General features: G+C 38.7%; 1 protein-coding gene across 3 annotated transcripts; it reads right to left on the bottom strand.

Annotated features, from left to right (window-relative positions):
* Nucleotides 1-7,898: 7,898 nt before the first annotated feature.
* LOC103715081 (E3 ubiquitin-protein ligase RFI2-like) lies at nucleotides 7,899-20,966 on the bottom strand. 3 transcript variants are annotated; one of them, XM_026807683.2, is made up of 8 exons: nucleotides 20,609-20,966; nucleotides 14,688-14,857; nucleotides 13,479-13,565; nucleotides 12,236-12,294; nucleotides 10,162-10,190; nucleotides 9,680-10,076; nucleotides 8,762-9,102; nucleotides 7,899-8,159 (listed from the first exon to the last, which is right to left on the bottom strand). In XM_026807683.2, the coding sequence occupies exons 1-8, from the start codon at nucleotides 20,748-20,750 to the stop codon at nucleotides 8,140-8,142; spliced, it is 1,245 nt and encodes a 414-aa protein (XP_026663484.2). In that variant the 5' UTR covers nucleotides 20,751-20,966; the 3' UTR covers nucleotides 7,899-8,139. The 3 variants fall into 3 exon arrangements, with proteins under 3 accessions (XP_026663484.2, XP_008800817.2, XP_008800818.2); XM_008802595.4 differs by lacking the exon at nucleotides 7,899-8,159 and having other exon boundaries at nucleotides 8,313-9,102; nucleotides 20,609-20,965; XM_008802596.4 differs by lacking the exons at nucleotides 7,899-8,159; nucleotides 13,479-13,565 and having other exon boundaries at nucleotides 8,313-9,102; nucleotides 20,609-20,963.
* Between the last annotated feature and the right edge of the window lie 1,280 nt (nucleotides 20,967-22,246).

Genomic DNA, 22,246 nt, shown 5'->3' with positions numbered 1-22,246 from the left:
TTAACCAGGAGGGAAGAAAGAGTATTCGGGCAAAACTTTATTTTATGAGAACATGACAAAGCTTCATTTACAAGAACATCCTAGGCTTCGTCCTTCCTCCTCCAACGTCGCCACTAGTGGCGAATGGTAACAGTCTTCATCCCGGTGATCTATTCTTCCACAAAGGGAGCAAAAGGCCCCATGGAGGTAGGGTCAAGACGGACAAGAAAGCCGATCTTTGGCCCTTGGCTAGGCACGACCAGAATCTGGTAGTCAAGGACCACCTGAAGTGGGGTGCGGGTGAGGAAGTTGGGCAAGTCCACACCCAAGTCAAACTTAGGGCCAAGATTGTCCCAGGCAGGATCGAGCTCCCCGAGTAATAGACCGAATTTGCCGGGATCTCCGCCAGACTCTGACGGATGGTAGAAGTCATCTAAGGTGGCTCGTTGGTGCTCGCTGGAGAAGGTCGTTCTTGCCTTGGACTTGACACTTGTTGGGTGGTAGCGAGTCAACTCTGCCCCGAATTCAAGTTGAATACGGAGTCGGAAGGAGCCTTGGGTCGGTTCCAATGGAGTGGTGGGGCGCGCAGGGCCAGTGGGCCACACTCGGCGGACGCTGACATGGTTGAGGCGGTCTTCGGTGTGGGCCTGCTCAAGTGGGCCAGAAGCCCACCCTCGGACTAAGATAAGACGGGTCGGGAGGAGCCCGACATGACTCAGGGTAAGGCTTTGACCTCCTTCCCCCCCCCCCCCCCCAAAGCCCACATCTTCTTCCCTTTTACGTGATAGTCACCACTGCGGTTTGCTGGCGCCAGCAGCGAATCTCCTATCAGAAATGCTTGGCACCACGGTGGTGGGTGGCGCGGTGCACCTTACGGTTGGGCTAGCTGGGAGGATTGGCGACATGAAGTAGAAGGGACAACGGCGACTGGGCATTGATGCAATAGTTGCTAGGGCAGTGACTGGCTCCAGAATGCTATTGATGATTAGTGAAGTGGCGGGCATGGAGTTGACAAGACCTAAATTGCATGTCCAGGTGGAGTGGGCCATCGAACAGGGCTGCGCTAATCGGTTGTACTAGGAGGGTTTGAAAATCGGGACACAGAAACTGGAGGTGGGGGCACTGGTGTGGCTGGGTCAGACTTGGGGTTCCAGAAAGAGATAATTGGTGGACACACTCGAGCTGTCTAGTAGCTCAAGGCAGCTTTGGCATCTAGGGCTGAGATCCCCAACTATGGTGAGGGGCCTGGGGTGGGGCAGTACGAGAATTTGGAAGGACTGGGGCTAGTGAGGGGATAGTTGATAGTGGTTAGCCCCAAGATCCTTCTTCATCAATATGAAGCTGCTACTATGGAATTGCAGAGGGGCTGAGAAGCCTTCCTTCCTAGCCATGTTTAGGAGGTTATTACACTTGTATGATCTGTATGTGTGTGTCCTCCTAGAGACAAGATGGTTAGGTTGAAGCCTTCAGCATGCCAGGCGGTGCTTCCTTCCATCACGAGGATTCTACTCAATTGGCTCCTGCGGCTTGTTAGGGGTGCAGTGGTGGTGTGAAAAATGGGCTTTGCCAACTTTAATATCTTTTATAGATATAATCAACAAGCCATTATAGTGATTTCTGAAGATAATAGTAGTCTATAGTTTTTATTTGCAATCTATGCTAGTATTGACTACAAGGAACGTCAACGGCTATGGAGCGAGGTATCTTATATGCTGCTACAGGGCATCCCCACCATAGTGGCAGGTGACTTCAACTATATTGATGGGCTACAAGAGAAAGGGGTAGGGTACTCTCTAGCAAGGTTGAGGTCAGGGAGCTCCAAGAGTTTAGTGCTACAATAGCTTGGTGGACCTTGGTTTCACTAGGCCAAGATTTACTTGGTGAACAACCGCCAAGGGGGAGTTAGGGTCTGGGAGAGGATTGATAGGGCCTTTGCCACGACAGGATGGATAGCAGTTTTCGGACCACCATGTGTGTCATCTGCCATGTATTGGGTCGGATCACTGCCCGATTCTCATCTACGTATAGTCCACCATTCCTTATCAGTGCCCCTTCCGGTTTGAGAAAATCTAGCTATCATACCCAAGATCTTGGAACATTGTCACAGAGGTGTGGAGGATGGCGATGTGAGGTAATGTGATGTACCAGGTGACCCACAAGCTTTAGTTACTCATGAGCGACTTCGGAGGTGAACATAGAGGAAGTGGGTGACATCTTTAGAAGATTAGAAGAGGTAGAAGGCTTGATTATCTCTCTCCAGTCCAAGGAGGAGTGGGATGGGGGTTTGCCTCCAGAGGATTTGGTCGTGTTGAGATCTATGTTGTCCTTGCATCACTCACTCCTGACCAACATGAGACATTCTGGTGGTAGAAATCTAGAGTCTAGTGGATTACAGAGGGCGATCGGAACACTAGATTCTTTCACTGATGGATAGTGATCAAAAAGTAGAGCAATGGGATCTGGAGCACCAGGGAGAGTAGTGGAGTGATGATAGAGGATGCAGAGGCCATTAGTCGGGAGCTCTTGTAGTTTTTTAGTCAGAGGTGGTCGGCCCAATCTGAACACGGAAGTCCTACATTCGGCCCTATTCTTGAGGCAAGAGTTTTGGAGGCCGAGAAGAGAGCTCTCTCTATGTCGGTCACGACCTTGGAGGTCAAAGCGACTTTCTAGTCATTGGCAGAAGACAAAGCTTCAGGCCCTGATAGTTTTTCCTCTTCTTGTACAGAAGATATTGACCTATTATTCATCATTAGGTGGTAGCTTCAATCCAGCTTGGCATGACATCGATGCTGAGGGAATGAAAGGAGACTTTCATTACTCTGATTCCCAAATGGCAGGATGCCACCGAGCATGGTCATTATAGGCCTATTAATCTTTGCTCTACTCTTTACAAGGCCACTACGAAGATCTTGGTTGCCAGACTCAGAGGGATCCTTCCTAGACTCATTGGCCCTGAGAAGGATGCCTTTGTTGGCGATCGCAGTATTGCTAACAACATCATCATAGCCTAGGTGTTCATTCATGACCTTTGGCGAGCCCCTTGTAGATGGAGCCTCATGGCTGTCAAGCTGGATATCTAGCTGTTGCAGGTATTTGGGGGTGACTATCACGAGGAAACTCCTGCGGAGGTTGATTATGGTGAGGATGAGCAAAGCATCAATAGAAGGATGAAGGGATGGCAGGCAAGTGCCCTATCTATGATGGGCAGAGTGACGTTGGTGAGATAGTCCTCAGCTTTGTCCCAGTGCATCTCTTGTCCAACACCCTTTTGCCTAAGATGTTGTTACTGAGATAGGAGAGGATGTTCAAGGACTTCCTTTGGGGAATGCGGGATGTAAGGAGAAGTGTTCATATCCTCGCTTGGGAGCTTCTTTGTCAGCCTTGCAACAATGGAGGATTGGGCATTTGCTTCCTACTAATGAGGAGGGAGGCTCTAGCAGCCATATATGTAGCTCGGTATCTGCTAGAGCCTAAGGAATTATGGAGTGCCTTGATGAAAGTCAAGTATGACAACCAGATTAGACTTGCGGACTTTGGTTGATCGGCATAGCTTCATCTGGCGTGACATGTGCTCTCGTGCTCCAAGAATATTACCTTGGATCTGGTGGGTGATCGGTGACGGTTAGTCAATTGATGTGTAGGAGGTTACTTGGATCTCAGACCTGCCCTTGAGACTATGGCCCACTATGGTTAATGTAGACAACTAGAATCTCAGGATGTGTGAGCTTTTGAACCCGGCGGAGAGGAGTTGGAATGCAGCTACGGTCCAGCAATACTTTGGGGAGCAGCTAGCAGAGAGGATCTTAGCCTTGCTGATCCCGAGGCTGGGTGGACTGGAAGAAACATTTGAGGCTCGACTTGTCGGTCCATAGTTAGTTATGGAGGCTCCGCATTCACCCACAAGCTGTCTTATTTCTGTGGAAGATATTGTGGGGTAGTCTGCCGACCAGGGGTGTGCTCTATAGGAGAGGGGTGAGGCTCCCCCATTGTGATAGTTGCTCAAAGGTGGAGGAATTAGTAGAGCATGTTCTATTTGGATGCCCGAGGGTAGTCCTGGTGTGGTGCTTGATAGGTGTGGTCTGCTGCTTTTCGTAATCTCCTACCCCGGCCACAGCTTTTCTTGATTACTTGAAGGAGTCTATAAGAAGACCTGCCAATTTGGCCAATGGCATTAGGTGCACCTATATTGCTTATCATATCTTTGGTTGAACAGAAATGCTAGAGTATTTGAGGACAAAGGGTAGAGCCCAAGAATTGTAGCGGACAGGGTGCTTATTCATGTAAAAGAGCATACCGATATTGTGACCATCGATCGAGCTAGGATTGTGAGGGATGGGGGCTCTCATTTAGCTCTGATGGCACCTTAGGCGATATTTAACACCGGGAGCCCCCACGCCCAAGCTTTTTTAAGGCAAATTTTGATGGCAGTGTAGTAAAATGAGGGAAGAAGAGGTGGGGCTGGGTTTATCATCAGAAGCCTTGACTCTAGCTTAATTCTGACAGGTGGTTGCTAGCTTTATGACACTTCTGTTCCTGAGGCGGAGATGAGGGCAGCTTGGGAGGGCATCTTTTATGCTCACCTCGTTCTAGGAGCCGATGGGATTTAGCTTGAAGGGGGTTCAGTGACTTTCATCTGATGGATCCAGGGCTGGTGTCAAGCACCCTCTTTTGTATGATATCCATGATTTTATGCAGGATTGTCTGGATGCTCGTATCACTCATGTGTACTGGGAGGCGAATAGCGCAGCTAATTGATCGTTTGTCACCTAGCACTTTGGTAGTTTGCTTTGGGATAGTATGGAGTCCTCACCCTCCCTCCTTTGCCTTCTTATCTTTTCTGATTTTGTTGGATGTACTCATACTAGAATGATATAAAATTTTTCGTATTATCAAAAAAAAAGAGAGTTAATGTAACCATCCTAAAGCTTCTAAGCATTGGAAGTTAAAATATCTCCACTTTTCCGAGTTATATGGGAATGGATCCTTTCTAAATTCATTATTTTTTCATTAATGGAAGCAATGTATTTCATTAGCCAAACATTTTACAATTAACTTGTGTGTTTAAGTTTAAGAGTACATTTCTCATTAGAAACATAGTAAATATGGTGATCTTAAGCTGGAAATGGCCAGAAACTGCAAAAAATTTTAGTTCGATATGGAATAGGAACTTTCTACGGTTCATATAGGTAAAATAATTATATTGTCTTCTATTAGTTATTGGATCGGGTGTGAAACTAGAGATTCTCTGGTGGATCCGATCTCAAATTGCTCAGTAGTATTGAGTCTTTTCTTTGTTCAATTGATCTCAAACATGTATGTAACCCATCCTTGCCCTTTTTCCTTTGCTCGCAATTAGATTTACTTTGTTCACACCAAAAAGTGCATCCATCGGTTCTTAGCCAGTGTTTTTTATCACTTGGTCTCCATCATGGAAACCGAACATTCTCCCTCTACATGTGGGTAGTCTTGTCAATATCTAGAGCATATTAAACTCCTGATGTTAACTCTTTTTCAGTAAGCCAAAGAATTAGTGTCAATAATATATAATTTAATCACATTAATTACTTGATAAGAAATCAGTAATTTTATAAATTTAAATCTTTGTAGTAGCTGAAAAATCTGGGCAAATCATGGTGCTATTTTTTTTTAATTTCTGATCATGATATAAAATAAAAATTGTTATAATAATCAATATTTGTAGACCCAAATAATATCAATCTAGGCATTTTTTTTAGGCAAGCACTGGCTGATATAATCATCATACCTGGACATGATGTGGAATAAAAATTGTTGTAATTATCAATATTTTTAAACCAATCTCAATCTAGGCATTTTTGGGCAAATATTGGCTGTTATGATTTGTTATAATGTAGCTGTACAATAACGAGATAATGGCATTATTGAAGCTAATCTGAATTACAAATTACAATGTACAACAGCATATGGTAATTTAATTTTTATGAGATCTTATTATTATACTCAGACAGCTTCAATCCTATGACGGTCCTGATTCTACTAGGAGTCGGGATCCTATGCAATCTGGTTTTGGAAACCATCAGCAACAATCCTTAGAAGTTAAAAATGCTCGAACATCGCAGAGGCTCCTAGTGATAAGATTTAGAATATGATCCACAGCAGTGGATATTGTATTGATACATTGCCTGTTTGGTATAATCAATATAATATTTTTAATAAGATAGTTTCTGATCCATTTTTTTTTTTTTATCATGATATCCTTTGGAAGAGGGTGGTACAGGTTGGCATGATACATCTGGCTTTTAGTTTAATGGGAGCTTTTAGAAGTAAAAATTGCGTAGACTTTAGATCTATTAAATGAGGTTATAAATCATGTGACTAAACAAATCACAAAAAAAAAAATATGTAAAAATCAAGCGCGCGCGCGCGCACGTGCATGCGCATGCAAGCGGGCGCGACGCACGTGTGCATGCACGCATGCACAGATATTATTATAAGGATCAAGTTTTGGTTCGAGCTGTGTATATAGGCCGCGGCTTTTTCAACTGCTCACACCTCCTAGCATCCATAATGAATAAGGGCTCCCAAAGTGCCATCTATTGGGAGAAGTTTAGGGTCTCATATCAACCAAAAAGGGCCAAAAATTGTAATAAATTCTAGAAAAATAAAACTTACGTGGATCAAAACCAAATGAAATAAAAATTCTCATAGAGTCACACATTTAAAAAATTTATGAAATACCCAAAAATGACTAGAATGATAATTTTTTTTTCTATTTTTTTCTTTGAAACCTATTATCATATATAATAGAAAACTTACTTGGTTGAAAGAATATATAAGGTAGAAAGGTAAGAAAGACATTATTAGACTGCTTCGTCAATCTATAGAGGTAGAGTAAGCAAATCTATACCATGCCACAAAAAAAAAAAAAGAAATTAAGAACTCTCACTCATCACATAAGCAAGAGCATATAGTCTTCAATATTCAAGGCATAAATAGACTATATAAAAGATGGACTTTGATTCTCTTTAGAAAACGTATTTATTGCTCTCAGTTCCAAAGATAGTAATGAAGTATCCAAATGAACATCCACACAATTAATTATGATCTATATTACAAATATATATAAATGAAGAATTACATATTTTAGTAGTCTCTAACTTATGCATCAAATGAATATAAAACGAAAGATATGAGACTATATTTTGTTATGGTCTACACAATAAGATATATTGAATTTTAGTTTATACTAACTTGTATAGTTCTTGCTCAATAAATAAATTCTTAATTTAAATATTTTATTATAAATATTAGCATACTAACGTAACGAAACTATGAGTTTTGGTGTCCATATGATGCATAGATTAAAAACTACGAAAATATGCATTTTTTGGTTTCTACATATTATTAATATAAATTATTTGATCAATAATTTGGATCTTTGATTTAGTATCCCATTATAGATTTTGGAATCATGAGTAGATACCTATTTCTCTCGAGAGAACCATGCAAAAGATTTCTTGATCTACACCCTCTCTCTCTCTCTCTCTCTCTCATGGGCAGATAAGTGTACTCTATGGTGGCATTCATTGGAAGGTAAGCCATTTTACATTAATCATGACTTATTTTGGAAACATTTTTAAACAAAGCTTTTTCAGAGAAACACTAAAGTGGATTTTAATAAGTATAACACACATGAAACGTTGCATACTACATAGGAAAAGTGATGGTTATATCAAACACCTATGTTCATCCAAAAAAGCAAGCTGGAAGAGGATCTAAATTGAGAATTTTTAATTTCTAAGGTCCGAGGGGAGCATCATACGTCCCAATCACCACAAAGATTGTCAAAAGGTAAACCGTCCATACGAACAGAAATGATGTGGGGTTCCATAAACAAGAGAACAATGAATCATGGATACATACAAATGTTAGGCAGCAGGGAGATCAAAAGACAATCATTCCAACAATGCGACCAATATTCTTTAAATTCTCTTTTCAAATGGATAATGAGGAATTCCAACACTAGGCAAAAGCAAATGGTTTGTGGAAGGGTAAAGTCCTGGAGAAGAATTTTTACCAAGTAATGGCAGGCAGTGAGAGGCAGACAACCATCACAAGGAAAGGGGGAGCAATCCATGTTCTTTACATTATGATATATGTCAACAAAATATGCAGCTCACCTTAATAATGCTTCTCCAGATCTGCAATAAAAGATCAAATGGTCCTTTTCAGCAACACTTTTCCAAAAACTAGTTAAATATCGAAACTAAAACAATCAACCAGCACTGGAACTAAATATAGCAAAGTACTCGCCGAATCTGAACTGAGAAGAGCTAAAAGCTTCAAAACAGAGATTGAAAAGCAAAATGTTTCCCTTTTATTTTTAGACAATGGGATTTTTGGATGATGTTCTCGATTTTTCTCACTGGGATAGATTCAGCAGAAGTAATTGAAATCTGTCTGTCTCCCAAAATCATCCCAGTAGTTTCCAAGCATAAATTATATTATGGCCCCTACAAAGCTATAAACAAGCTTTCAGCTGGATTACTCCCAAAAGATTGTTTTCGGTCTCAGTTCTAAGAGGCAACCAAGCCATATGTAAAAGTCATTTCATTTTACAACATTGCTTCTGCAACATGTCATGAATTTGGCCAATGCATGCGAGCAACATGTGTAGGCTGGTAAGACAGGCTCTCTGACCAGCCTCGTGATGATGACCTCTCGGATCCTGTTAGGGGCCACAGACCAACCCTGTGACTAGAATCTGACACACCAGTAGATTGTGGATAGGATCCCCACCAACCTGATTCCCTGTCAACAGGAAACAACTGATATGGAGCAAATCGGTCCCTTTCCCATGATGCATAGAAATGGTTTCCTGCAGGGTTCTCGGCATCCATTAGATTTTGACCTGATGGACCGGCAGAAGGGAGCAGGTAAAAGCCAGCATGATCTGGCAGAGAGCGCGGTGTTGGCCCTAAGGTAGCCAAACCCCTCAAACCTCCTGAACGCTGTATACCTGCAAATATGGTTCCATGTATGCTTTGGGAATTTTGATGATCATGAACAATGCCACGAACTCTCTGATATTGGGGAACCAGCGGGGGAACAAAAGAACTGGTGACTCTGGTTCTAGAAGCAGATCTGGGAGGAAAATGGGGCAAATAAATCAGTCAGTATCATCACTGCCTGGAATATCTTATACAAGATAAAAACAAGATTTTTGCTGATACATCTGCCAGCTGCAAACTTATACCATGTTGGTGAATCTCATAGGAGCAAGGACGACACCAACTAAAAATATTGGATAGTGAAGGAAAGCAAGAAATGACATGCTGTTACTAAGAGATTGCAAGCAGAATAACCATTGGAGAGCTGCCACTCTTAAGAGGTATGCAACTAAATTATGAGCTGACAAGTTCGATGAATTTAGATTGTTCAGGGAAAGTCAGATGAGAAACCTTAAGCTGGTTCTAAAATGTAAATACGATGAATACAGGAAAATAAGGGTATCAAAAAGCAGATCGCTTGGCCAACATATGCTGCAAATAGAACAGAATGCGAGATATCTTAAAACCCTTGACAGGGAATCACATTTTGATAGCAAACATTATCGATGTGCATCACTGGAGACCACAAAAAATCTGTGGGCGTTTCTATAATACAATACAAAACAAAACAAAAGCTAACATTCAATTATTTGAACTTAAGCATCACTTACCCGTTCCCAAGAATAAAGGGGACAAGAGTCCCTGCCCTCAGTAGACCATCAGAATCAAGCCTTGCAGTTCTCATCATTGTAGAAGCGGAAGCCTGATCAGCACTACTGATATTGTTGTTAGGAGGCGAATATGATCGAGAATGGTGTTCCCAACCATGATACTGAAGATCAGTGGGCGCTAATGTGTGAGCAGTCTGGACATCCACTGGCCTAGGAATATGACTCCAGTGATGGTGATATCCAGAACCACCAATAGGATTTTCAGCGGTAACATCGGAATTTGAGGAAGATGACGGTCGCAGTGGCTGCAAGTAAGCCACATGTGGGCCTGGATAAGCTGCCGCTGAAGTAGCCAGATGCTCCGTAAAGAAGGCATGATGTCCCAAAAGATCTTGGACTGCAAAGCACAGTATTTTGATATGATACTACTATATTACACCAACACACGCAACTAATCATTTTGAGGAAAAGTATAAACTTACAAGCAATAGGTGGAGAAGATTCCCTTTCCCTTAAAAAAGAAAAAAAAATGTCAATGGAGTGTGAAACAATGCCTAGGAAAATAAAAGCATCTAATCAAATGTCAATTATTAAGACCAAGTAGGAAAAAATATGTATATCCAGATGAAGGAATTGAGTCTGGTTCTGCATATAAACTTCAGCAAGATCAATATCATGAATCATTACAAATTTATTTGAAAATGAAGATACAAGAACAGAAGCAAGGCTCTTATTTAGTTTATAAACATGGATGGTAAGTGCTAAATGTGTATGCATACATGGGCATGTGCTGTACAACCACTAAAACTTATTTTTTCGAGACTTTTGAGTGACAGTACCTTTTGAGACAGCGAGGCAACACATTCCTTTGCCACTTTTTCCCTTTTTTAAAAAACAATATTCTACTCAAGGCAACTTGAGGTGTTGGTGCTCGACATAATATATTGAGATGTCCTTCTAAAGAACTTCCTATTGGAAGGCATTTTAATTCTTCATGCTTGGACGTGCTGAACACGATTGTTTAAAGCATCCGTAGTGCCACAATATTTACTTGGCAATATCCTTTCTAAAATCTTACTTAATATCAATCTATTTCAATATGAAATGCAACTTATTTTAATTAAAAGTATTACTGGGTCGGTCAACCACACACACGCACAACGCACACATGCATTCGTGCATGCATACATACACACATACATGCCCACACCCACACATGCACATGCACACAATCAAATGCATGCAGGCACACAGACGCATGCATGCACATATAAACATATATGTCAGGATATCCTTGTGCTATTCGAAGAAGCTCTTGTGTTTTATTCCCTTTTCTTAAATGCTAAAGTCTTAGGCATTTCAAGAAATCTTGATGCTTAGCACACGTGCATGCACACATATGCCTGTATATCCCTCTACCATATGAATATGTACACACACACGTCTTTATATCCTTGTGCTATATGGATATGTCAGGGATTTCACGACACCATGATGCTTTGCCTTTTGATATAAGGACTAGGTACCGCACCATCTATGCTTGTAGAACGACTGGGACCAATGAATTTTGTAAGAATAAAAAATGGGAAAGATTGGACCAACGAAGAACTGCAAACTCTTAGCACCAAATCATTAGCAAAAGAATTTTTTTTTGATATTCTTGGATTCTCTAAATAATGATTGGTCCTACAATCAAGTTGTATTCTTTTCGCTAGCATCCAAGCATCATGAGGACATATTTCAATGGCAATAGGCTGGCACCAAAGCTTTGAGCTATGCTCTCTATACTGGTTATAGACGCATTAGCTGTTCAAGTCGAAGAGTATGTTTTTCAGTGTATGTTTCTTGCAAAAGATGTTGTCACAATTTAATATTCTTAGCATAATTATTCATGCCTGCAAACCAATGCTTCAGGAACATTCTGGAGTCTCAAGACCAAAGATCCTTTGAAATTAATTTTCAAATTAAGACATCAAGTAACATACTCATTTTAACAGAGACCACCTGGTGCATAAACATTGCTCACAAAACCATTAATTTAGTAACCGGACAACAAAAAATAAATAGCTTTAATTCATATCTATTGAACATCAGAAGGAAGCAACTTATTTTGATGATTGTCAGCACTAGCCACTTCAAAAGCCTACTTTGCCGTGAGTATTCAAGAGGATTCAGCAAGGATAGAATGCATTAGCACAAGATAAACAACAATGGATGCATATGAGGCCAGCAAAGCAAAGTCCAGTTCCTTGAGCTGATATATGCATGTACTAACATGAAGTTTGCTAGTGGCAACCTTTACAATTGACAACTGAGTTGTCCTTGAGAATAATTGCCAGTGAAGTATATATTAAAGCTTCAACGGAAGCATGCTTACATTTCAGAGTCTTTCATATGCTTATACAGATCAGATCCAGTTATATTTTATATGTTTTTAGTGAGCAGCACTGCCTCCATAAAAGCAGAGAAGTGATGCCATCAGAATTTCTTTACGTCTCCAAAAAAATAAGTGGAAGGAATTGAACTTGACATTGTAAACAAATATACTACACTTACTCAAATGATGATAGAACCCGTGTTAATCTACTAAATGGGCACCAATGAAGTCCAAATGGCTGCATAAACAGATTAAATGCAAAAATTAAATTAGAAATGTCATAAGATTACATTTGCGGATTATTCCACGGATACAACTGTCAATAAAAAACCCTGATAAACAATTAAAGAATATTTTTTTAAAGAAACAAAATGGAGTAATTTTTGGATAAAAGTCGAATCACGAGACACTTAACAAATTAGTTGGACAAACTGAAGTATAGCTGCATGCACTTTCCCTAATACAATTACTAACATGAAAGATGGCTAAAACAGCATTGTTTCTTCAACTAAATGATAATAAAAACCTTCATTTGAAACATATAACAGTGCTAATAAAGACAAAAAAGACAAGCAATAGACAGCATATTTGTCAGGTAAAGTAGCAGAGCAAGAGATGAATTGCAAGATATAACGGGAATATGGTAAAGTTGAGAATATACATGTTGAAGGAAAATGATAGTTAGAAGCTCTTCAAATATGCATCTCAGATCAACTTGTTATGATATTTTTTTTTTAATCGATGACAATAATACAGAGAGCCATCTACAAATCTTTGTTTCGGCAGTCATGCTCAAACATATTTGCATTAAACGACAAAGCAAAGGCAAAAATAGAGAATCAAATAGAAGTCCTGGAGATGTTAATCAGCAGCAGACCATACTATCAGTTACATGCACAGCATGATGTTTCCTGAAAAAGAACAAAACTATTGAGCAGACTTTAAGCAGCACAGCTGACTTCACATGCTGTTCAAATCATAAAGCACCCACAGAAACAATGTTTTAAAATGTGGAAGCATGTAGTCAGGTGACTGCATAGTGCATTAATTGTATGTAGAGCATTCGAAAGATTCATATTTTTAAATATTAAAAAAATAAATAATATAATTAAAAAATAGAAATAAATCAGAAAGTTCATGAGAAAAATAAGAATTACATATGCACATTCAGATTTATTTGTGACTTTTGAATGCATATTCTAAGTTCTAACGTAACATGTTAGCCTAATAAAATGACAATATCATTCAATGGAGTATGGACCATGCTCAAATTTGCAACAAAGAGTAAATTACAAGTTGCATCAAAGCATGGTTAGATGTCTTAGAAGTCTATAACAAAGTTTAAGCTTTGAAGTACATAGTTCATAAACATAAGTGTAATAATATATAGTACTTAAGGTATGTGGGAGCTTGAGCACATACGTGGCCGCCCGGACATGCGGCCCAGCACATAAAAAGATTGCATATGGCTTGTGCGCTGCAGTCCAAGGACCACCTCCACATATGCAGCTGCATAAGCCACATTTTAAAACAGTGAATAGGAGGTCAGAATATAGCTGCAGTCACAAGCACAACCAGTTAACCTCGGTGCATCCATCTGATTTTGAGTGTTATGACTTATGAGTCCTATATCGTGTTATAAAATCAAATTTCATGCAGTTAGCAGATATGGGGGAGGGTGAGAAAGCAACATGAGGAAGAGAAACTCCCATAAAAATTAATAAAGTGCCCAGAAAGCAATATAATTTTAAATGCACAAAAATAAAAGAATCTACTCAGTTATTACATTTTGTAGGAACACATGATTTAGGCATTCAAAAAGAAATGATAAGATGAAAATCACAAATTTATTGTTGAAAAAGTCTAATTTAATAAAATAGTTAAAAGCAATAAAAAGATACTGATTTAATAAAATAGTTAAAACTTAAAAGTGATACAAAGATATTTCCAACGGAAGGGGGATGTTAGGAAGTGGGTGCAGAAATGAGAGCATGAATTTGAAACAAAGCAGCAAATTGGGCTAAAAAGTCTGGCTACTAATCTTGCAACTCCTGAACAAGTTCTCTAGACCTAAACCTCTGTATGTCTCTTTACTCAAATTCAACCGTGTTCATCTACCTGACATGTCTGGCAGACCAAACAATGTTCTCCCTTAATCATTAAGAAATCATTAGAACAAGTAAATAATTAAAGCAGGTAAGAATGAAAAGAGGAAGACATTTTTGATAATATCAGAACACATATCATAGCCCAATGACAGACCAAAGAGAAGGAAAAATAAAACCTTATGCTCTGGAAGACTAGTGTTTAGACAACTATAATTCTATTAAAAGTACCCTATTGCATTTGATTAAAATATCTGGAGTTTTAGGCAAACTTGGCAACAAGCTCCTTGGTAATTGGGAAAATGTAAAAAAAATAAAAAAATAAAAAAATCAAACCATAAGAACAGGAAAGCGATTAAATGGGCACCAAGTTTAATGAATAAGAAAAGTTTTGAATGTAAAAGAACAGAAGATATAGATTAAAATAACATCATTAATGCTATCGAAAGAAAAGCGACATATACGAACAAGTATGTGACTACACTATATGATCATGGAAAACAAATAAATCCACCGATCACCATACCATTTCTGAATAACTGAGATCATAGAGGTCTTCATCATGTGCCCAGTCACCCATGTTCAGCTCTGGCAATGGCTGTGAACTGCTTGCAAAGAGCCAATTGCCATTCTCGACTTTTCGACAATTTGGGCATTGCATAACCCCCTTAGCATTAAATGCAGAGCCGATACAGTCTGAACAATTTGTTAAAGCAACAGCGATGAGTAATTAGAGAGTCATACATTGTTGGAAGTGTTTCTAAATTACCTAGATATGTATTAACATCATGTCAACTGCATATATATTCATCGCAATAAATATATGGACAGAGGAATGGCACCCAACAGGTGAACATGATAGCCAATTTTAAAACCTCATGAAGTTTGACAAGTCAAAAGCAATCCAAGTTAAATTGTACAATAGGTAGATAATGTAAACTTTTGAACCATGTGATTGATGTGGTTCATTGAATAACTATATCATATTATCACTGATAAATAATGTGCAGAAAATGTTATAATAGGTGAACAGACATTGAATGAGAACAAAATTATGATTATTCCACAAAAATTATTTTACATACAAACGATATCTTGCCTAAATTATTAAATTACGCACTAAGTCATAACTAAATTGAAGTTTAATACATTTTTTCTGTTTTCTCTGCTCTCTAGGACTTGATCAAGTAAAAATTAGCAATGCAATTAGCAAGCACTAGGACTTCATGAACCCTGTTCCAAAATTCATAATTCAACAAAGATTCATTTTTAGTGTCGATGGTCATTTCCAAAGTCCAAATTCCACCTGTCACTGTCATCAAGCCTTCTCAGTCTTCACCAGTTCATCTAAGAGCATACTTAACAAGAATATGTTTCATGGAGCATGATTTAAGCATGTCATACATTAATCACAATTCTAAATTCTCCTAGACATTCCTGTAGCATTATCACAAGTTACTCTCTTCCTGATCTTAGCTACCTCAGCTTATCCACATAGGTCAAAAAAAAAGAAGACAAAACTTCAGTTCCTATGGAACTAGATGTTAACAGTAATCATTCCCATGGACTCATGATAGCTCACTCCATAAAGCATCTCCACTCCACATACCGAACTTTAATTATATAAAAATTTATGCATATCATTTTCCTTCAGTATGCAACATCTAGAAGCAAAATACCATTGACAAAGTCTAATCTCCATAACTATAATAACCAACTATACATATACGACCACAGTTTCTCCATATTCATGAATAATAAAAAACATAATTCAATGCACCTCAATTTGGAGTCGTCAACCAAGAATGCATTGTGTAGACCAAAGGTCCTCATAGTTAAAATTAGAGCAAACACAACTTGCAGAATTAACAAAGTCAACTACTAGGCTACAAACTCCTATCGCTATCAACTTAAAAATCTCATATCATATCATATACTAAACAATGTTAAACTTAACAATATGCTTTTCATTCAAAAAATGTTTAAATTACTTCTCTTTTTATCTAGCAAAATAAAGATGGACAGAGAAATATCTCAAAGACATAGATCCAAATGTATGAAGTGGGAAGGTGCATCTCGGGTCAAATATAGTCAATGCAATTTTTTTGAGACTTAAAGAAACACTTTTCTATAGTGGCTCCATAATATTGCATGATTAAGAATGTTGGGATAGATTCCAGGATGATAGTGTCAAAGTGAATGGGCAGTAGCCTTAAGAAGGTTAGAGTAAGGAATAGGCAAAGTCACACCAAAGATGAAGTGGCAGAGGAATGCCATGACAAAAATTTAAAGAGGCCTTGTTGTCTGGGACAAGGGCTTGTTCATGTATTAAAGACTCAACAAAAAGAAGAGGAGAAGACCTATGTTAACACAAACAGTAATTGTGAATATGAGTTTGGAAAAGCTTGCACTAATAGTGAATGTAGCCTCTAATAGAAGGTATCATGAAGACAGACCCTGGATATCAAGAACTTATTCTTTTGTAGTTACTTTACTAGCATTCATCATGTACAAGCACATGATTCATCTTAGAAGTAGAATTATTAGATAAATGGTTGTGAACTCATCAATCTGTGAAATGGATGTCCATGATCTTATATGATTTAGATTTTTAGTCATTTATGCAGAATGGTAAATGAGATACTGCTTTTGGTGAAAGAGAGAGAGAGAGAGAGAGAAGCCTATAACCAAGATAGATACACTTTCTAAAGTGGGATATTTAGAAAATAAAGAAAGAAATAGATAGAAGGATCTAAAAGGCAAGGTTTTTTGACTCTCTTTTTTTTTTTGGGGGGGGGGGGGGGGGGGGGGGGAGATCACATGACTTTGGTTTCTTTTCTCCCTCTTTATTAGCGATAATCTCGCTCATTGTTAGATGGTTGTGTAGCAGTTATATATGAGGGAATCACCCAAGGCATGGAGTCGGCCTCAAAGGCTCCCATTATGTAAGCAGAGATGGCAGAGGAAAAATTGATAAAAAAGGAAAAATGATTGTGTACCAAGGGATAAAAAGAATAAGGACAAGAAGGAAATAAGGACATCAAGTTTGTTCCAAATAAGTTCTTATCTCCCCACCCCAACATCCATAATGAAAAAGTATATTTATCAACTCATTGGACTTTTAACAAGAAGAAGGAATAACATCTGTCCGATGTAAGGCAAATTGACAACAAAATTAAAACGAGTACATCTCTTCGCAAAGTCACCTGCACTATTTAAGTACTCTACTTTCAGTTCAATTCCTTTGAGCATTTGTCCTTGAGAGCCTACAACTCCATTAGATCGCACATTACCAAGGAAGCATATATAAACAAGAAGCATTTGATGCTCAAACCTCAGGATTATGAGGAGGCTCATCTCTTCATGATAGCGGAAAGTCTCGACAGCCTATGCTAGCTTTTTTTTCTCTATTAGGTAGTCAAACATTTTTTTTTCAAGATCCAACTAAAACGGCATAAAAAATGTCTGTATGTGAAACATGACATAAGACACAAGTGAGGATACTACCCTCTCATGATCAGATTAGTTATTGTGTTCTACCCAAGGTATATAATTGTTTATTGGGCTAAGCCTGGCCAAGTTGGCTTAATAATGTTTGACCCATTTTAGGCTTGGAAGTCTGTGGAAATGCACGAGCAGATCTGACCCTGTTCTTTAAATGAGTCACATTTTAGACCTAGACCAAACCCACAAGTTCAAAACAAGTGGTCAATTTGGGCATGACCAGATTTTATTTATTTATTTATTTATTTTTTGTTTTTTTTTGTGGAGGAGGCGGGGGGGGGGGGGGGGGGGGGGGGGCATAGGTCTACACAACTCATTTGCAGCCCTACAAGCAAGCAATGGGGACTTCAAGTGGACTTAAAGTGACTCCAATTTTTTTTGGATGTGCATTTTGATCCCCAAATATCATACCTTGAATCAGTGAAGAGTAAGCTTTCTTCATTATTAACATGATGTATTATAAGAAATTTACTTTAACCAACAGGTAGATTCAGCTACTACTGTAAAAGGTTAAGTTGGATACTCAAAAGTTTATGATTTGGAAAGCAAAAAAATACTATCCCATGAAACACTTATGTGCCCTCTACAGAGATCATTTAACCCCATTTAAAATACTCCCTCTAACACTATTTTACAGGTCACTAGAATCAGTTTGATTCCCAATTCCCCCACATATAGACCTTGTCTTTGACTACTTTCCTTTTCCTTATAAACTTCGATTCAAGATATTCTAGCTCCCAAAGTACTAATGCTAGAGTACCTCACCTAACCCATCCATGCACCTCACATTAAGCTCAGTTGAAATTTTGGCCGATTTGACAAGGTGAATCTCATTACTTATGCCCCACACCTCTTCCATCTAGAATAACTTGCTTGGTCTACTGGAACTATTGAGCTTAACCACAATCAAAATGCTAAGGCTTTGCAAAGAGTTACAAATAAGAGGATATGTTGTTATTCATTTAACAAGATCCATGCTAAAGCCAACTTTGGGCAACTTTCTCATCTAGAGTTCCACTCCACACCACTCCACAAGTCTTTGATCAAAAAATTCTAATATAGGATCTCAAGCGTGCACATTCAGTAAGGCAACTACTTGATGTTGCAATATGGGGACACCATCTACCTTAACCTCTCACTATCTCTTAGTAGCCAGAATCTTCTGTCCAGAGTAGTGCACCCGCTTAAAAATATCCTTGGAAGCTCAAACCTGCACCCAATTCCTAAGCATTTATTTATGACAAAGAGTTTCTAATATATCTGCTTCCCTGTACCTGCACTCGCTTGTAATTGTGGCAACCAAGCACCATCCACACAAATTCCAATAAAGGCACTCCTTTCATATTTCATTAGACCCAAGATGTACTCAAGCCAAAGAATAAGATTGAAGTTTACCAACTTATCCCAACCGGGTTCTCTAAGTCAGCAACTTTTGCTTCACAAAGTTGAGCTTTCTTATGCAATGCTAATAACATTGTAACACCCTTGCTCATTTGTCCTGCTTCTGAAAAACAAAAATCTTGCTCCTTTGCCAATATCTTCCTTGTCTTACCCTAAAAGAACAAGTTCTCCCCCCAACTTTAGTCACGTCTCAAAGGGTCCATACCACAATCCCCATCTATACTATTACATAGAGCAAACTCTATGGGCATCCATCTTTTACCATCTCCATATTGTATGATAACTACACGGACGAGGATCCTTGCAAGCTTAACCAGGACTAAGAAGAAAGAGGGTCCAAACAAAGAAATAAATTAAGTTAAAATAGAAAACCACGTACTATCATCATGAGGCCTGAGATCTTCTTGAATCCCACAACAAGGCCTTTTATTTCCATGAATCCCTTTTAACTCAGTCTTTTTTTGGCAAATACACCGCCAGTTATACTCTTTGTTGAGAATCGATATATAATAAGGCAAAACATAATAGACATAAAATATAGTATACTTATGAAATTTACTCCAATCTACTTTGATGGCCATCCATCGAATGGTCCTTATTAAATAAAGCAATGAGCACTGCATGTGCCAAAATCTAATAGATATAGAATAAGGCAAAACCAATGTGTGATCAAAGATAGGCCTCTTTGATGTTTCAAAAGAAAGGCAATTTCCAAATCTGCTGGAAACTATTGGTATAGATATTATATTGGAATATGAGCTAGCCTTTTCTGACAATCAGCTTTTCCTATCATATATTACAATAAAAAAATGAAAAGTTCAAAATTTGTTGGTCAATCCATAATAAATTAATGCATATGAGATGTTTTTCGAGCAGTCATCACCCATCAAAAAATATATTTTGGGCAAAAAATTATATGCAGTTGCAAGTCCACCACAGCAACAACAAGTGAGGCATCTTATAGAAACAACTAAAGCGATGGAAGCAAGCTTTCACAACTGCTGCAAGCATTTTATTTACGGATCCTGATCATACAACCTACAACGCTCTAACCATTGTTGGCATCTTACAAAAAACAATTAAAACAGTAGCAATATGCTTTGGCAACTACCCACAGTTGTTTTTCACCGCAAGCATCCTCAATAAAATTCCTGAAACATTAGAAAAGTTTCCCCCACTCAAAGCTTCATCAAAATAATCAGCATGGTCCCATTATAGAAAGAGGTGCAGAAACACCAGCTAATGCAAGGCAACTCACATGCCCATAAAATTCTCAAATCCAAAATCTTTTACGTTGTACGTTGCTCTAATGTCCTCAGATATAAATATTTCAAACGACTTCTACCACAATAAAATTTTCAGATCTCCGCCAACGTTATCGGTAGTCCGGTCAAACAAAATCCAAGCTTTATATCACAACTTCTAGAAAAATGACCTTGTTTTTTTTTCAAATATAGAACTTCCCAGCAAAATTGAGAAGCAAAACCAACGATTCGGTGCGAAACAAGAAATAAAACCGGGCAATTGTTCACTGTTACGTACCTAGGTGGAATTGGTGTCCGCATTGCAGCCTGGCCGTGGACCGATCTCCGTCACTCGTCACGGTCTCGAGGCAGATCGAGCAGGCGACCGTCGTCGCCCCTTCCTCGCCCGCGTCCGCTTTCACCGCAACCGCCAGACACATCCTCTCATGCCCTAGGCCTCAGAAACCGCACTCCGACCAAGACGGAACGAATCCCTCCCTCGATTCGGTCCAAATCCAACGCCCTTCCAAAGGCTAGAACTCCTGATCAGAGATTCTCCATCTCCTCACTACCTCGAAGTGCGAGAAATCTCTCTCTCTCTCTCTCTCTCTCTCTCTCTCTCTCTCGGGGCCTCCATCGCGTGCCTAATTGGGCTCGGATGAGTGATCCCATCCCATCCGATCATCGACATGGAAATTATCTCTGCCGTTCATCCTATCATCGGCTTCATCACCGACCCATCATCGCCGTCGCTCGCTTGTGCTGCGGGGGGCTACCGACGGTGGCAGATGTCTGATCGCTAAAATATGGACGGTGTATAAGCATGTTCGCATGGAATATATTGTGGGGGCCCTTGGGATGGCGCTGTTAATTGGTGGGGATCGTGGAGGGAGCGTTGAGAGCGACTTGGGCCGAGGACGAAATGAAGCGGATCGGACGGCGGAGGGTGTTTTCCCGTTATCATACAGTTTTTAGTTGGTCGCAGGCTCCAGACCAGAGCCATTTATTTTGACCGGCCGCCCTAGCTGGTTTACACGAATGATACCCGGTAAAATGGTTTAGAAATTTTCTGATAAAATATAGGCATCACACAACTGTTGTCTCATTGCAACGGTCATTACATAAGCAAAATTCTGGTTGTTATTTGACTTCTCCACCATTCACCCTAGTAAAATGTTAGTTTGTAGGTATTTTTTTTCATAAATACCCTTTTAAATATTAAATTTTGCATAAATATCCTTCCAAATTAATATTTACACACACACACACACACACACACACACACACATATATATATATATATATATATATATATATATATATATATATATATATATATATATATATATATATATATATATATCCTCATCTAATACTTATTTTGCTATTCTATCCCTTTTTTATTCTTATTTTTGCATTTGTACCCATATCATCTAATATCGTTAAAAAATTAAGGGTTTTAAATTAAAATGACTAAAATATCCTTAATGGATAGATTGTGATTTCAAATTTTTAATTTATTTTTAATTAAAATAAATATAGTTTTTATTAACATTGTTAGAAGAATCGTTATATTATATTAGGGGCATTTGTGCAAAAACAGTATTTTGTGAGAGTAGAGAAATAAATCTAAATTTGAAAAGGGTATTCAAGTAAATTTGAACTTTTAGAAGGATATTCATGTTAAAAAAATTCTATTTTTTAATTAAAATTTCAACATCCGCTTAAACAATATATTTATTCCATAAAGGCCATTACTATCTATTAATTTTCATTATAATTGCTTATAAGTGTTGGAAATTATAAAAGAGAAAAAACATCAATCGAGGTTTTTATAGGAGGTCAATTATTGGATAGAAGACTAGCATCATCACAACCTTGAAACTAACGGAATCTCATAGCCAACGAGCAAGAAGCACTCGGGGATTGCAAATGT

This window comes from Phoenix dactylifera, unplaced genomic scaffold (genome assembly GCF_009389715.1).
Source record: "Phoenix dactylifera cultivar Barhee BC4 unplaced genomic scaffold, palm_55x_up_171113_PBpolish2nd_filt_p 000077F, whole genome shotgun sequence".
NCBI classification, from domain to species: Eukaryota; Viridiplantae; Streptophyta; class Magnoliopsida; order Arecales; family Arecaceae; genus Phoenix; species Phoenix dactylifera.
The sequence above is the reverse complement of the archived record's forward strand: the minus strand, read 5'-3'. Positions and strand labels throughout refer to the sequence as shown.

Coding starts and splice junctions, on each gene's coding strand:
- LOC103715081 (XM_008802595.4), bottom strand. CDS start 20,750: ATGTGTCTGGCGGTTGCGGTGAAAGCGGACGCGGGCGAGGAAGGGGCG. Junction 14,858..20,608: donor CGGACACCAATTCCACCTAG/GTACGTAACAGT, acceptor CAAATTGTTCAG/ACTGTATCGGCTCTGCATTT. Junction 13,566..14,687: donor ATCTCAGTTATTCAGAAATG/GTATGGTGATCG, acceptor TGGCTTATGCAG/CTGCATATGTGGAGGTGGTC.